General features: G+C 44.7%; 1 protein-coding gene across 2 annotated transcripts in view; it reads right to left on the reverse strand.

Moving 5' to 3' along the window:
- The window catches only part of LOC140385329 (reversion-inducing cysteine-rich protein with Kazal motifs-like), a 378,566-nt gene that overhangs the window by 287,099 nt on the left and 74,794 nt on the right, over window positions 1–16,673 (reverse strand). For both annotated transcript variants that reach the window (XM_072467391.1, XM_072467390.1), the window contains one exon: window positions 14,618–14,703. In XM_072467391.1, the coding sequence (XP_072323492.1) occupies window positions 14,618–14,690 (73 nt within the window). In that variant the 5' untranslated portion in view covers window positions 14,691–14,703. The remainder of the gene's footprint in view (window positions 1–14,617; window positions 14,704–16,673) is intronic.

The following is a 16,673-nucleotide window of genomic DNA, read 5'->3' on the forward strand; positions in this document are numbered from 1 at the left end:
GACTCCGGGATGGTATGTTGCCTCCCTGGTGCCAGGGTCCAGGATGTCTCCGAACGGGTAGAGGGCATCCTGAAGGGGGAGGGCAAACAGGCAGAGGTCGTTGTACATATTGGTACTAACGACATAGGCAGGAAGGGGCATGAGGTCCTGCAGCAGGAGTTCAGGGAGCTAGGCAGAAAGTTAAAAGACAGGACCTCGAGGGTTGTAATCTCGGGATTACTCCCTGTGCCAGTGAGGCTAGAAATAGGAAGATAGAGCAGCTAAACACGTGGCTAAACAGCTGGTGTAGGAGGGAGGGTTTCCATTATCTGGACCACTGGGAACTCTTCCGGGGCAGGTGTGACCTGTATAAGGACGGGTTGCATCTAAACCGGAGAGGCATAAATATCCTGGCCGCGAAGTTTGCTAGTGTCACACGGGAGGGTTTAAACTAGTATGGCAGGGGGGTGGGCACGGGAGCAATAGGTCAGAAGGTGAGAGCATTGAGGGAGAACTAGGGAATAGGGACAGTGTGGCTCTGAGGCAGAGCAGACAGGGAGAGGTTGCTGAACACAGCGGGTCTGGTGGCCTGAAGTGCGTATGTTTTAATGCAAGAAGGATTACGGGTAAGGCAGATGAATTTAGAGCTTGGATTAGTACTTGGAACTATGATATTGTTGCCATTACAGAGACCTGGTTGAGGGAAGGGCAGGATTGGCAGCTAAACGTTCCAGGATTTAGATGTTTCAGGCGGGATAGAGGGGGATGTAAAAGGGGAGGCGGAGTTGCGCTATTGGTTCGGGAGAATATCACAGCTGTACTGCGAGAGGACACCTCAGAGGGCAGTGAGGCTATATGGGTAGAGATCAGGAATAAGAAGGGTGCAGTCACAATGTTGGGGGTTTACTACAGGCCTCCCAACAGCCAGCGGGAGATAGAGGAGCAGATAGGTAGACAGATTTTGGAAAAGAGTAAAAACAACAGGGTTGTGGTGATGGGAGACTTCAACTTCCCCAGTATTGACTGGGACTCACTTAGTGCCAGGGGCTTAGACGGGGCGGAGTTTGTAAGGAGCATCCAGGAGGGCTTCTTAAAACAATATGTAGACAGTCCAACTAGGGAAGGGGCGGTACTGGACCTGGTATTGGGGAATGAGCCCGGCCAGGTGGTAAATGTTTCAGTAGGGGAGCATTTCGGTAACAGTGACCACAATTCAGTAAGTTTTAAAGTACTGGTGGACAAGGATAAGAGTGGTCCTAGGATGAATGTGCTAAATTGGGGGAAGGCTAATTATAACAATATTAGGCGGGAACTGAAGAACATAGATTGGGGGCGGATGTTTGAGGGCAAATCAACATCTGACATGTGGGAGGCTTTCAAGTGGCAGTTGAAAGGGATTCAGGACCGGCATGTTCCGGTGAGGAAGAAGGATAAATACGGCAATTTTCGGCAACCTTGGATGAGAGATATTGTAGGCCTCGTCAAAAAGAAAAAGGTGGCATTTATCAGGGCTAAAAGGCTGGGAACAGACGAAGCCTGCGTGGAATATAAGGAAAGTAGGAAGGAACTTAAGCAAGGAGTCAGGAGGGCTAGAAGGGGTCACGAAAAGTCATTGGCAAATAGGGTTAAGGAAAATCCCAAGGCTTTTTACACGTACATAAAAAGCAAAAGGGTAGCCAGGGAAAGGTTGGCCCACTGAAGGATAGGCAAGGGAATCTATGTGTGGAGCCAGAGGAAATGGGCGAGGTACTAAATGAATACTTTGCATCAGTATTCACCAAAGAGAAGGAATTGGTAGATGTTGAGTCTGGAGAAGGGTGTGTAGATAGCCTGGGTCACATTGAGATCCAAAAAGAAGAGGTGTTGGGTGTCTTAAAAAATATTAAGGCAGATAAGTCCCCAGGGCCTGATGGGATCTACCCCAGAATACTGAAGGAGGCAGGAGAGGAAATTGCTGAGGCCTTGACGGAAATCTTTGGATCCTCGCTGTCTTCGGGGGATGTCCCGGAGGACTGGCGAATAGCCAATGTTGTTCCTCTGTTTAAGAAGGGTAGCAAGGATAATCCCGGGAACTACAGGCCGGTGAGCCTTACTTCAGCGGTAGGGAAATTACTGGAGAGAATTCTTCGAGACAGGATCTACTCCCATTTGGAAGCAAATGGACGTATTAGTGAGAGGCAGCATGGTTTTGTGAAGGGGAGGTCGTGTCTCACTAACTTGATAAGAGTTTTTCGAGGAGGTCACTAAGATGATTGATGCAGGTAGGGCAGTGGATGTTGTCTATATGGACTTCAGTAAGGCCTTTGACAAGGTCCCTCATAGTAGACTAGTACAAAAGGTGAAGTCACACGGGATCAGGGGTGAGCTGGCAAGGTGGATACAGAACTGGCTAGGCCATAGAAGGCAGAGAGTAGCAATGGAAGGATGCTTTTCTAATTGGAGGGCTGTGACCAGTGGTGTTCCACAGGGATCAGTGCTGGGGCCTTTGCTCTTTGTAGTATATATAAATGATTTGGAGGAAAATGTAGCTGGTCTGATTAGTAAGTTTGCAGACGACACAAAGGTTGGTGGAATTGCGGATAGCGATGAGGACTGTCGGAGGATACAGCAGGATTTAGATTGTTTGGAGACTTGGGCGGAGAGATGGCAGATGGAGTTTAATCCGGACAAATGTGAGGTAATGCATTTTGGAAGGTCTAATGCAGGTAGGGAATATACGGTGAATGGTAGAACCCTCAAGAGTATTGAAAGTCAAAGAGATCTAGGAGTACAGGTCCACAGGTCACTGAAAGGGCAACACAGGTGGAGAAGGTAGTCAAGAAGGCATACGGCATGCTTGCCTTCATTGGCCGGGGCATTGAGTATAAGAATTGGCAAGTCATGTTGCAGCTGTATAGAACCTTAGTTAGGCCACACTTGGAGTATAGTGTTCAATTCTGGTCGCCACACTACCAGAAGGATGTGGAGGCTTTAGAGAGGGTGCAGAAGAGATTTACCAGAATGTTGCCTGGTATGGAGGGCATTAGCTATGAGGAGCAGTTGAATAAACTCGGTTTGTTCTCACTGGAACGAAGGAGGTTGAGGGGAGACCTGATAGAGGTATACAAAATTATGAGGGGCATAGACAGAGTGGATAGTCAGAGGCTTTTCCCCAGGGTAGAGGGGTCAATTACTAGGGGGCATAGGTTTAAGGTGAGAGGGGCAAGGTTTAGAGTAGATGTACGAGGCAAGTTTTTTACGCAGAGGGTAGTGGGTGCCTGGAACTCGCTACCGGAGGAGGTGGTGGAAGCAGGGACGATAGTGACATTTAAGGGGCATCTTGACAAATACATGAATAGGATGGGAATAGAGGGATACGGACCCAGGAAGTGTAGAAGATTGTAGTTTAGTCGGGCAGCATGGTCGGCACGGGCTTGGAGGGCCGAAGGGCCTGTTACTGTGCTGTACATTTCTTTGTTCTTTGTTCTTTGTACTGAGAACATTGATAATTCTGAATTCACCAAATGATCAAGAGATAGTCTTTTCATGGCAGAGAGAACAACAGTGCACCTGCGTTGTCTGACTTCAGCTCCAACACTGAAACAAAACCAAAAAAAACACACACCCAAGCTTTTCTCAAAGTGAAACTAAAAAGCAGAGCCAGAGCTCAGCTCCACCCACACTCTGACATCACTGCAGTAACATGAGCAGCCAAACCATTCTAGAAGTGACATTCTCATGACACCTCCCCCCAAGAAAAATAAATAAACCATCAACTTCACGATGGTTTCATGTTTCACCTTCTCACTATCCTTTAAGAAATCCACACAGTAAATATACTTTTTTGTTTCAAAAAACAACACACACAAACAGGTATGATAATATAATCCAGTTTTATTTTTCTTTCGCCAATCATCAAATCCTTCTTTGAACAAGAAGCTCTCTACACGATCCATCCATCTCTCTACGCCTCAGCATATCTCTTTAAAGTCAGGTACTTTAGTTCAATCTGATCACAGAGTCCCTTTTAATTCTCCAACACAGGAGTATTGGTTATCACAGCTTTCAGGCAGTCAAATGCCTGTTGACACTCCGCTGTCCACTGACATTTTTGACGTTTCTTCAGCAAGTCAATCAGTGGAGCAATCACGCTACAAGGCTTTGGCACAAACATTCAATCAAATCCACTCATGCCAAGAAATCACATTATTTCCCTTCGTCTTCAGAGTATCGGAAACTCCTCAATAACTTTTGTTTTCACAACCCGTCTGACCATTCGACCCTGTCCGATTGTATGGCCAAGGAAAGTGCAGGAAAGTGCAGGGCTTTTCTAAATTCAGTTTTGGCTAGGTTTATCACCAAACCCGCCTCCTGAAGTCGAATGAATAACTCCATCAGATGTTTTAAATGTTCTTTCCATGTCTGGCTGAAAATTACCAGATCATCGATGTATACCGCACAATTGGGTAATCCTGAAACGACTTTGCTACTTTAACCGTTGAAATGTGGCTGGGGCCTTTTTCATGCCAAATGGCATAACTTAGAATTGGTATATACCATCTGGAGTCACAAAAGCTGAAATTGCCTTCGCCCTTTCGGATAAAGGTACCTGCCAGTAACCTTTAAGTATATCCAGTTTGGAAATAAAAGCTGATTGTCCCACTTTTTCATAGATATCATATCATAGAATTTACAGTGCAGAAGGAGGCCATTTGGCCCATCGAGTCTGCACCGGCTCTTGGAAAGAGCACCCTACCCAAGGTCAACACCTCCACCCTATCCCCATAACCCAGTAACCCCACCCAACACTAAGGGCAATTTTGGACACTAAGGGCAATTTATCATGGCCAATCCACCTAACCTGCACATCTTTGGACTGTGGGAGGAAACCGGAGCACCCGGAGGAAACCCACGCACACACGGGGAGGATGTGCAGACTCCGCACAGACAGTGACCCAAGCCGGAATCGAACCTGGGACCCTGGAGCTGTGAAGCAATTATGCTAACCACTATGCTACCGTGCTGCCCAATGCAATCCTCCAAACTTGGGATAGGATAAGAGTCCGTTCTTGTAACTGCATTAACCTTTTTATAGTCCACACACAATCGTTGGGTACTGTCCGGTTTTGGTACCATCACAATGGGTGAGCTCCAGTGGCTGCAAACCACTTCAGTTATGCCATTTTCAAGCATACTTTCAATCTTTTTGTTAACCTGTGCCAATTTTAAAGGGTTAAGTCTATATGGATGTTGTTTGATTGAAACAGTATTTCCCACATCTATATCATAGATAGCCATTTCAGTGCTTCCCAATTAATCTCCACAAACTTGCCCATTGATATCTTTCAGGTCAGTCCGTTTTTCCTCTGGAAGGTAACTCAACAATTTATCCCAATTGTTAAGAACATTTGTAGCCATCTGGGATGGCCACTTCCAACTAGGTACAGAGAAACCCGCAAAGCCTAGCGGGTACAATGGACAAGCCAAGACTCAAGCAGGCTCAGAGCCTGAAATGCATATTTGTAAGCAAAAAATCCAGACGGTATCGAACTTCTGTCCAATTATCATTTTAATGGGGCCGATTAGCATTTGATGGCCCATCTTCACCAAAACAAAGGACTGGTACTCGAGCAACCGACAGTCCCAGACATTTCGGCGCCACTCACTGTTCAAGGGAAACGCAAACAACGGGGTCAGTGATCACTTGGGACACGCCCAGCCATCCAGATCCCCGCCCACTTATTGGTTAAGGAATCGAACGCAGTGCTCAGGGATCACTCAATTAGTGAGGCCCAAATCGAACGACCGCCCAAAAGAGCGCGAAAACCCCTAAGTATAAGAAGAAGAGTTCACCACATGTTCACTCTCTCTTGGTCCTGGTACCCCGGTAATGGCGATCGCCAAGTGCAGCAACACCAGAAGCAAGTACAAGTTCAACGCTCGCTACCAGACAGACGCATTCACTGATTGCCATAATTGGAACAGAGCCACAGAAGGAACAGAGAAAAAAGTATAGGAAAGAAAGGCAACGCATCCTCATTTTATTTGAGGTATGTCAAATTCACCGTCATCTGGATTTGGTTTGTCACTTTTGAGTTAGAATCATTAAAACCTCCTCCTTTTTCCCTCCTTCCCTTTCAAAGTACCTTTTAAGCATATTACAATGACACACGCGGTGAATTTTCCTTCTAACCGGCATTCTTACAACGTAATTCGCATCACTTAATTTTCTTTCAATCTGATAAGGTCCACAAAATCTTGCTTTTAAACGTTCACCTACCACTGGTAGCAATACGAAAACTTTATCTCCACTGGCAAAACTACAAACTTTGGATTTTTTCTCCGCTACCCGTTTCATCACATTTTGTGCAACTTTTAAATGCTGTCTAGCCAATTCACCTGCTCTATTTAATCGTTCCCTAAAATTTGACATGTAATCAATGATGTAATTTCCGATTTCTCACTCACCAATTTTTCCTTAATCAATTTAAGTGGTCCTCATAGATTATCATAGAATTTACAATGCAGAAGGAGGCTATTCGGCCCATCGAGTCTGCACCGGCTCTTGGAAAAATCGCCCTACCCAAGGTCAACACCTCCACCCTATCCCCATAACCCAGTAACCCCACCCAACATTAAGGGCAATTTTGGACACTAAGGGCAATTTATCATGGCCAATCCACCTAACCTGCACATCTTTGGACTGTGGGAGGAAACCGGAGCACTCGGAGGAAACCCACGCACACACGGGGAGGATGTGCAGACTCCGCACAGACAGTGACCCAAGCCGGAATCGAACCTGGGACCCTGGAGCTGTGAAGCAATTGTGCTATCCACAATGCTATCGTGCTGCTCTAAACCTGTCCTCTTATCTCATGACCAAAAGTAAGTTCAAAAGGACTGAATTTGGTTGACTCATTAGGTGCATCCCTAATTGCAAACAGTACAAATGGAATTCCTTTCTCCCAATCCTCTGGATAACCTTGATAATAAGCCATCAACGTTGTCTTTAATGTCTGATGCCACCTTTCTAACATTCCCTGCGATTCTGGATGGTACGCAGTTGATTTAAATTATTTTATTCCCAAGCTATCCATAACTTCTTTGAATAACCTTGAGGTAAAATTTGATCTTTTATCAGATTGTATTTCTGTAGGTAGTCCATCTCTGGTAAAGAATTTAAGTAACTCCTCCACAATCCTTTTAGCTGTAATATTACGTACTGGAATGGCCTCTGGAAACCTAGTAGTCACATCCATTATCGTCAAAAGATATTGATTCCCACTTTTTGTTTTAGGAAACGGCCCTACGCAATCAATTAGGACCCTTGTAAAAGGTTCCTGAAATGCTGGAATGGGTATTAAGGGTGCTGGTTTTATCACTGCTTGAGGCTTCCCCATCACTTGACATGTGTGACATGATTGACAAAATTTAACTACATCTTTATGTAGTCCAGGCCAATAAAAATGTTTTTGGATTTTAGCTTGAGTTTTCCTTACTCCCAAATGACCTCCCATTGGTACCTCAAGTGCAACTCGCAATACCTCCTTTCTATACCCTACCGGCAATATTACTTGATGAACTTCTTCCCACTTTTCATCTGCCTGCATATGTAAAAGTCTCCATTTTTTCATCAAGACATCACATTTACGGTATTAACACTCTGGTATACACTCAGATTCCTCTTCCGTATATGCTTTCTGATACATCCGTTTTATTTCTATATCTTTTTGTTGTAACTCCCCCAATTTTCCTGAACTAAATATATCCGCCTCATCCTCCACCTGTTCTTGTTCTTTTTCAACCATCTGATCAAAAATTGTTTCTGATAATTGCACTTAGCTTCGTCTTCACTCTTTGATTTCTCCTCTTGTCTTAACCTGTGACTTTGCGACCTTGTTACTACACAATCAGGACAAATCCCAGGATATTCGTCCTTCAACACTTCAGTTGTCTGATTTTCCACTGGCTTATCAACCACAGTAGGCATCACTCCCACCTGCGATCCAGCTACATCATTACCCAAGATAAACTGTATTCCTGGACAAGATAGTTTCTCTATTACCCCTACTACCACTTCACCACTCTTCACTGGACTTTGCAACCTTACCTTATATAATGGAACACTACTCTCACCCTGAATTCCACATATTACCTTTTCTGACAATATTCTTCCTAAACTACATAACTCCTCATCTCTTACCATTAAAGATTGACTAGCTCCCGTATCTCTTAAAATTGTGACTTCTTTACCAGCTCCTCCTGATACACGAGTAAACTTTACCCACACAAGTACATTCTTTAAAGAGATGTGGCACCTTTTATCAATTACCTCTTGATCAGGCTGTACAATCTTTTGCACCTCCTTCGCTTCACTTGGGCTTTCCATTATCACTTTAACAAACCCCACTGTCTTATCCTGGTTTACCACATCAGCCTTCCCAGTGCTTTTCTTCAACCACCAACACTGTGACTTTATATGGCCTAGTTTATTACAGTGAAAACATTTGAAACTTTTCATTTCTTTTCCACCCTCCTGGATTTCTTTTTTAATCTGAGGTACACTCTCCTTATTATCTCCCATCAGATCACCTTTGCCTCTACCACTTGAGTATTTCTCATGTCCCCAGTTTCTATCCCTCACAGGCTGAAACGGATGTTGGAAACCAAACTTTGATTTATGAACACATTCATAATCATCTGCCATTTCTGCTGCTAATCTCGCAGTTTTAACCCTCTGCTCTTCCACATAAGTTCTCACTACATCAGGAATTGAATTTTGAACCTCCTCCAAAAGTATAATTTCTCTGAGAGCTTCATAGGTTTGGTCTATTTTCAAAGCCCTTATCCACCTATCCAAATTACTCTATTTGAGTCTTTCAAACTCCATGTATGTTTGACCAAATTCTTTCCTTAAATTTCTAAACCTTTGTCTGTAGGCTTCTGGCACTAGTTCATATGCACCTAAGATGGATGATTTCACCTCCTCATACGTCCCAAAGACCTCCTCCGGTAGTGAGTCAAACACTTCACTAGCCCTACCTACCAGCTTTGTTTGAATCAGTAATACCCACATGTCCTGTGGCCATTTCATTTGTTTAGCTACCTTCACAAATTAAATGAAAAAGGCTTCTACCTCCTTCTCATCAAACCTTGGCAATGCTTGGACATATTTAAATAGATACCCACCAAGCTTCCGACTATGATGCTCTTTCTCACTATCCTCATCACTATCATCCAACTGTATGTTTCCCTTTACGTCCGCCAATTTTAACTGACTGTCATGTTTCATGGCCATTTTCTGAAGTTCAAACTCGCTCTCTTTATCTTTCTCCCTGATCTGTATCTCCCTTTCTCTTTCTGTTTGTTCTGCTCGGGCTATTCTTTCTTTTCTCCTTTCTTCTCTCTCATTTTCTTTTTCCTCTCTCTCTCTTTCGTATTCAAGCCGTTTTAAGCTTTAATTCTTTCTCATGTTCCATTTGTTCAAGTGTAACTGAATTTTGCCATTTCCAATGAGTCAAACTGTATCTCAGGCAACTTTTAAATGCTTAGCCACCGCCATAATTACCTCATCTTTTCGCATTTTGTCAGGTAATGTTAACTGCAATGTTTTTGCCAAATCCAACAATCTGTGTTAAGTCTCTGTGCGTAAGGTGTGACCATCTCAACTCCCAAAAACATCAGAGCTTCTGATGTTTTTCATTTCATTTCATTTTTTCAAGAGCCATTGTCCACACTCCCTACTTAAACTAAAATACCACACCTGAAAAGCAACCACAATATGCTCACCCCTCACTGTCTTTAGGTTCACTAAGCCAATCCAATAGATAGACTTTCATCCCCCTCGAGCCCCACTCCAGGGTTTGGAGAACTCCAGAGTGTATCATGGAGTTCACCTGACCCACATCTTTTAATAGATTGTGGTATGGGGAGCACACGGCCCACTCTACAAGTGTCGTAGAGCAGAAATGGAAAAGCATTTTTTAAAGCAAAACAGTGTTTATTCTATGAACTCAAGTTAACTTTTTTAAAACATAAAGTGAGCATCTTAGCAACCATTAATTCAAATACAACCCCCAAAGAATACAACACTGAGCAATCCTTAATAAATTCCCAAACAACATACAGAAGACAAAAGAAACACCTTTTAACAGAAGCACATCAGGTTTAAATTCACAACTGAGAACATTTATAATTCTGAATTCACCAAATGATCAAGAGATAGTCTTTTCATGGCAGAGAGAACAACAGTACACCTGCTTTGTCAGGTTTCAGCTCCAACACTAAAACAAAATTTAAAAAAACAGACACACCCAAGCGTTTCTCAAAGTGAAACTAAAAAGCAGAGCCATTGCTCAGCTCCACCCACACTCTGACATCACTGCAGTAACATGAGCAGCCTTTGTTCTTTGTTCTTTGTTCTTTGTTCAGCCAAACATTTCTTAAAGTGACATTCTCATGACACGAGTGCCGGGGGGGATCCCTGATCTGGACTCTGATCGGTTGATTATTTGGGGGGGGGGGGGGACTTTAATATGGTCCTCGGAGAAGCCTGTCCAGAACCCAGCAAGTCTGGGGCAAGACCAGAACAAGTGGGTGTGGTTGGCCAGGCCTCCTTGGCACTGTTTGCATCGGTCTTCCACCTCCGGGAAGAACCTGCTCATTCAGGTTCTGGTTAAGTGAGCTCGGTGTCCCACTTTTAGCTGCATTAGGCTTAGCTTTGAGCATGTGGAGGTGGAGTTGACCCTGTGTAGTGCTTGGCTCCAGAGACCCCACCCTATTTCAAACCCCAAGGACTCCACCCACTTCGTTTTTGTCTCGTCCAATGCACTAGCTCCCCTTCGTAGTCGCCCTTACATGTCATCACAGTTCCCTTTCCCTAAGATACCCGCGTCTAGCAGGTCCTCTAGAGGCGATTGTCATGTTGGTGGCGGGTACTTCCTTGTTTCCCTTCGCAGGAAGTTTTTGATTTGTATATACCCGAGTTCGAGGGCAAGAAACTGCAGAGAGTCGTGAACACAGCCCAGTCCATCACAGGAACATGCCTCCCATCCATTGACTCCATGTTCACCTCCCGCTGCCTAGGGAAAGCGGGCAGCATAATCAAAGATCCCTCCCACCTGGCTTACTCACTCTTCTAACGTCTTCCATCGGCAAGAGATACAAAAGTCTGAGAACATGCACGGACAGATTTAAAAACAGTTTCTTCCTCGCTGTTACAGACTCCTGAACAACCCTCTTATGGACTGACACGATTAATACTGCAGCGTTGACCATGACCGTACCGTTGCCCTGGGTCCATAATGGTTCGTCGCCGTGAACGCCGTCCTCTTAATCAGCACAAAGGCTACCCTCCTGGCCCTTGTCCCATAGCAGGAATGGTAGGTCACCCAGCCCTTCCTTGCCCGCAGTCGGTCCTGCTCCCTCAGGTGCGTCTGTTGGAGGAAGACTGCGTCGCCTTTCATGCTTTTCAGGTGGGTGAAGAGTCTGGCTCTTTTCACTGGGCCGTTAAGTCCCCTGACGTTCCTGGTGACTATCCTGATTGGGGGGGGGGGCCTACTTCCCTGTAGGGCGTACCCCTGCACTCTGGGGTTTCCCTTTATCTAGCGGGCAACCAACATGGCTGCAACTGTGAGTTCGCCATGTGGGTGAGGCCCTGAACTCCGGAGTTTCCCTTTGTCCAGGGACCCTCCAAAGTGGTTGCTTGCAGCGCCATTTTGTTTCAAGTCGCCACATGTGGCCTGTTGTAGCCAGCTTCATGTCTTCTATCTTTCTCCACCCATCTCTCCCTTGTGATATCTTCCCCTCCCCCCATCAGTTTCCCCACTTCCCCTAGCTAAACCCCCCTTTCCCCTTTCCCTCTTCCCCTAGTTACCCCTCTGTACCCGTTGTCTACCCCTTCCCTCGCCACGTACCTTCACCCTTGTGGGGGATGCGTCGCTGCCTCTGTTCTTCATAAGTCCTGATGCTAGCTACCTCGCTAGTGTAGTTGCCCTTCTCCCAGGGCTTGTTGCACATCCTTCTGTTGCCCAATCTCTGGGCTCCTTGTCTTTATGTGCGGCTGGTTGGTTCCTCTCACTCTAGCGAAATCAGTGTTTCGCCGCCTCATGCCCTAGTCGTTTCGGTCGTTTGCTGTTTGTCCAGGCTTTTTCCGTTCCTGTTCTCCATTCGTCCTCTGGACTGGCTGTTGTTTGGTAGCCTTACTTCCTTCTTCGTTTTGTTAGTGTGGGGATGATTTATATCGTCTGTGGCTGTTTTCCAGGCAAAACGTGCAGATTTTTCCCCTTTTTCACCCCCCCCTTGCGATGAACAGCCCCTAAAACATGGTCACAAACATCCCCCACCTTTCCTCAAACCTTCCTGAATAGCCCCTTAACTCATACTTTATCTTCTCAAGTCGCAGGAAGTCGTACAGGTTGATTATTGGGAAGTATGTTTCCCGGGTTATTTTTCACTGCTATCCCCGGTGGCGATGCTGACCGCCACTCCAGCAAAATTCGCAGCCAGGCAATCAGAGAGGCGAAGGCCACGACATCGGCCTTCCTCCTCTCCATGAGCTCCAGCTTCTCTGGAACCCCAAATATCGCCACCAAAGGGTCCACCTCCTCCTCCACTATCCTACTAAGACCGTGAACACTCGAGCCCAGATCATACCAATTTTTCGCAACCCCAAAACATGTGCGCATGGTTTGCTGGCCACTGCCCACACCTCTCACACTCATCTGCTATTCCCTGAAAGAACTGACTCATTCTCACCCGAGTCATATGCATCCTGAGCACCACATTAAACTGTATCAGGCTCATTCTTGCACACGAGGAGGTTGCATTCTCTTTTTTAAATAACACATGGGGTCCCATGAGTTCAGTTTGTGAAGACTGAAAACTGATAATACACCATTTTCATGACACGATTGCAGAAGTTTCAAACATTCACACAGGTTTCACATGCTGGTACTTCAATTCCACTTGCCCTGCCCCAGAGGAGAACCACATGGCATTTATTTTCTGTCATTGCTGCTGGTGCTTTCTTCTTGGATCTCAGTTTGAAGAACAAACAATTTGCTGCAATTGAATAATTGGGTGCCAATCGGATGGAGCAAGGCAAAATGTTGCGGCTGCTGGCAGACTCGGTCGGCATTCTCAACCTAAAAGCCGCTCGTGGCTGTTGAGCGCTTCTCCCGTGATCGGGAGCCCCACGACCGATCGCTCTGCGACCCTCCCGACACCCGCCCGTGGCCCACTCGTGGGTCGAGACCTGGGTTTGAAAACCCCTGCCTGAAGAGGTATCGAGAGATTGGAAAGGAAAACGTACATTATCGGTTCTATCATACATGCTGATGCTCACAGTAAATATACAGACCCTGTATGAATAGGGCCCCTCCACCCCTTTCACACAAGAGTTCCCAATCTCCGCTCCCGAAAAATGTGCCTTGGAATCTTCTCCAAAGCAATGCTTTCGTTCGGCCATCTTCAACAAGGATCCATCTTCAGAGTGTCAATCTCTCCTTCTGATGTTCCTCTCCCCTGGATTGCCCCTGAGTCTTCTACTCATTCTCTCAGATACTCAGCATGCCAACAGAACACCACTGCTTCACAGACCCATATTAAGCAGTCACCCAGCTTCGATTGTCTCCTTGGATCTTCTGGCTTCTAGAAAACCCATAATGCTTTGATACTGCTCCCCACAGCCTTCTCTCTTTTTAAAATAAATTTAAAGTACCCAATAAATCTTTTTCCAATCAAGGGGCAATTTAGCATAGCTAATCCACCTCCCATGCACATCTTTGGCTTGTGGGGTGAGACCCACGCACACACAGGGAGAATGTGAAAACTCCACACAGACAGTGACCCGGGGCCGGGATTCAACCAAGGTCCTTGGTGCCGTGAGGCAGCAGTGCTAACCACTGGGTCACCGTGCCACCCACAGCTTTCTGTCTTTAGTTTGGAACCTTTTTCACTGCTCCTTACTTTAACTTCACTGAACAGGACTTGTTTTTGATCTCTATCTTTGTTATTTGACTTAGCTGTCATATTGGAACCTTACTGTCCCATTCCCTGGTTTTGGGACTCTCTTTTTTCATCTGGAACTTGTTCTCACTGTCCCTTGCCCATCCTGCCTGTCTGTATCTTCTGGGCCATCTTGTATCGCTTTGGGTCTCTCTCTAATTCCCTGTTACTGAACAACAGCACCAGTGTTCCTATTTTGTGTTTTTTGTTAAACATCCCTAAATTACAGGGTAAGAATCTTAAAATCTCATTTAAAATGCATGTATACAAATAGGGCTTAAACTTCTCTGCTCTATTTTACAAAACCTCAGAAATGAAACCAAACCCAGGATTCACCTTTCAAAACACAAATAAAAAAATGAACCTTAAACCTATAGCTTTGCTCTTAACATTAGTCAATAGTGCGTTTAGTCTATTTGTTACAGTAAAAGTCTCAAAACATGAAAGTACAAGCAAGAGTTCAAACCATCAGAACTAATGACAAGAGAATCAATATTGTGGTATTATCTACAAGAAGTTCACATATACACAATAAGACTCCTCCAATTTTGCCCACCTGTGACCTGATTTTACTTACGCTGTATATGTGGACGGTATGAGTACTGAGAAAGAAGGCCAACGTTGAACTGCTCTACACAATAGCATCACATACCTTCAGCTCCACACCTGAAGATCTTCAGTATCAAGAATAGTAATGGAACTGCTAGGGTGTTGCTGTGGGCCATGAGGAAAAAGTCACTGCAAAACAGGACAGACTATAATTAATAACTAGCCATTTTCAATATTTTGTCCATAAATATATTACATGCAGATCCACGTTTTAAAATACAATGGATTTGTATTTGTATACAATAGTATATCTCACATATGCACAACCTGTCCATGACAACGTTCACAATAAACTGGAGAAAATGGTGTATGTAACGACAGGAAAGTTATGTTTTGTAACGCACAGTGTAGGAAACGGCTGTGAAAATATATCAGAGATTACTCTTGGCTATCCGTTTATGGGCAAAAATTAAAATTGCTTTACAGAATGCAGTCAGCATTTAGCTTTTTGGCACAATTTACAGATTGAAATGTGGTTTGTTCCAGGCTGGAGCTGAGGCACACCCAGCACTGAGATGGTTTGGCATGCGTAATGAAAAGAAATCCAGAGAGTACTGTTTTACAATTCAATGTAATGGTGGACTTGGTTTCCTGAACACAATATCATTGAGCCAAAAATAAAGAAAGAGCAAAGGAAAAACAATTGCAATACAAAGCAGATTTTGCATCCAGCTGTAGGAAAGGATTGGGCACATCTAAATTAGGAGTAGGCCATTCAGCCTTCGTCTGCTCCATCATTTGATAAGATCAAGACTGATTGGATTATGGCCTCAATTCAACTTCTACCCCCTACACCCTTGACTCCCTTTGTCAATCAAGAATCTATCTCAACTCCATCTTAAATAGGAGTCCCCCTATTTTTAAACTGGTTCTGGTCTCTCCCACGAGGGGAAACATCCTCTGAGCATCCACCCCGTCAAGTTCTGATCTGTTTCAATAAGATCATCTCTCATTCTTTGAAACTCCAACGGGCTTAGACTCAACCTGTCCCAACTTTCCCTTGCAAGATAACCACCTCCCATCCCAGGAATCAGTCGAAAGAACCTCCTCTGAATGCTTCTTGTGCAATTATGTCCTTTTTTAAACAGAGATCAAAACTTTACATCGTACTCTAGATGTGATCTCGCCAATGCCTTTCCAACTGTACACAAAACATCCCTACTTTTACATTCCACTCCACTTGCAATAAACGATAACAATTCCATTTGCCTTCCTAACCTTTTACCAAAATTACATACTAACTTCTGATTCATGTACCAGGATGTCCAGATCCCTCTGTATCTCAAAGTTCTCCAATTGCTCTTCATTTAAATAATATGCTGTTTTTCTACTCTTTCTGCCAAATTGTAATGTAGATGTGGTCTCACCTAGTTCCATTATTATCTATCTATTCAAAGCCAATGAATCACTTGCAATGGCTTCTCTTCCTGCGGTCACAGTGTCCTCTGGTACCGCCCAAGTTTCTATCCATGACCCCAATTTCTCATCAACATGCTGCTCCTCAGTGACATAATCCAAAGGCTTTACGTGTGTATACTGTTGACACCCAGCTCAAGCTCCCCACCACCTCTCTCGATTCCTCTACTTTTGCGAAATTATCAGGCTTAGCAAATATCAATACTGGATGAGCAGGAGTTTCCTCCGGTTAAATATCAAGAAGGCTGATGCTATTGTTTCCGGTGTTGAAATTGGCCCTTAGATTAGCTGCCAACCTCATTCATGCCATCACGAAGACCGCTTTTTTCACCTCTGTAACATCATCAGACTTTGCCATGTCTCAGCTCATTTGTTATTGAAACTCATGTGTGCCTTCAATACCACTAGTATCAAGTATTCCAAAGCACTCCTGGCTTGTCTCCCATATCCTACCCTCATTAAACTTGAGTTAATCCAAAACTCTGCTGCCCATATCTTAACTTAAGGCAAGTCCGAGCTGCCTATATCCCCTGTGCTCTCTGACCAACATTTGGTCCCAACCAAGCAATGGCCTGATTTTAAAATTCTCATCCTGGTTATCCATAGCATTCCTACAGTGCAGAAGGAGGCCATTCGGGCCATCGAGTCCACACCAGCCCTATGAAACAGCACCCTACCCAGGC

The sequence above is a fragment of the Scyliorhinus torazame genome, chromosome 11 (assembly GCF_047496885.1).
Source record: "Scyliorhinus torazame isolate Kashiwa2021f chromosome 11, sScyTor2.1, whole genome shotgun sequence".
NCBI lineage: Eukaryota > Metazoa > Chordata > Chondrichthyes > Carcharhiniformes > Scyliorhinidae > Scyliorhinus > Scyliorhinus torazame.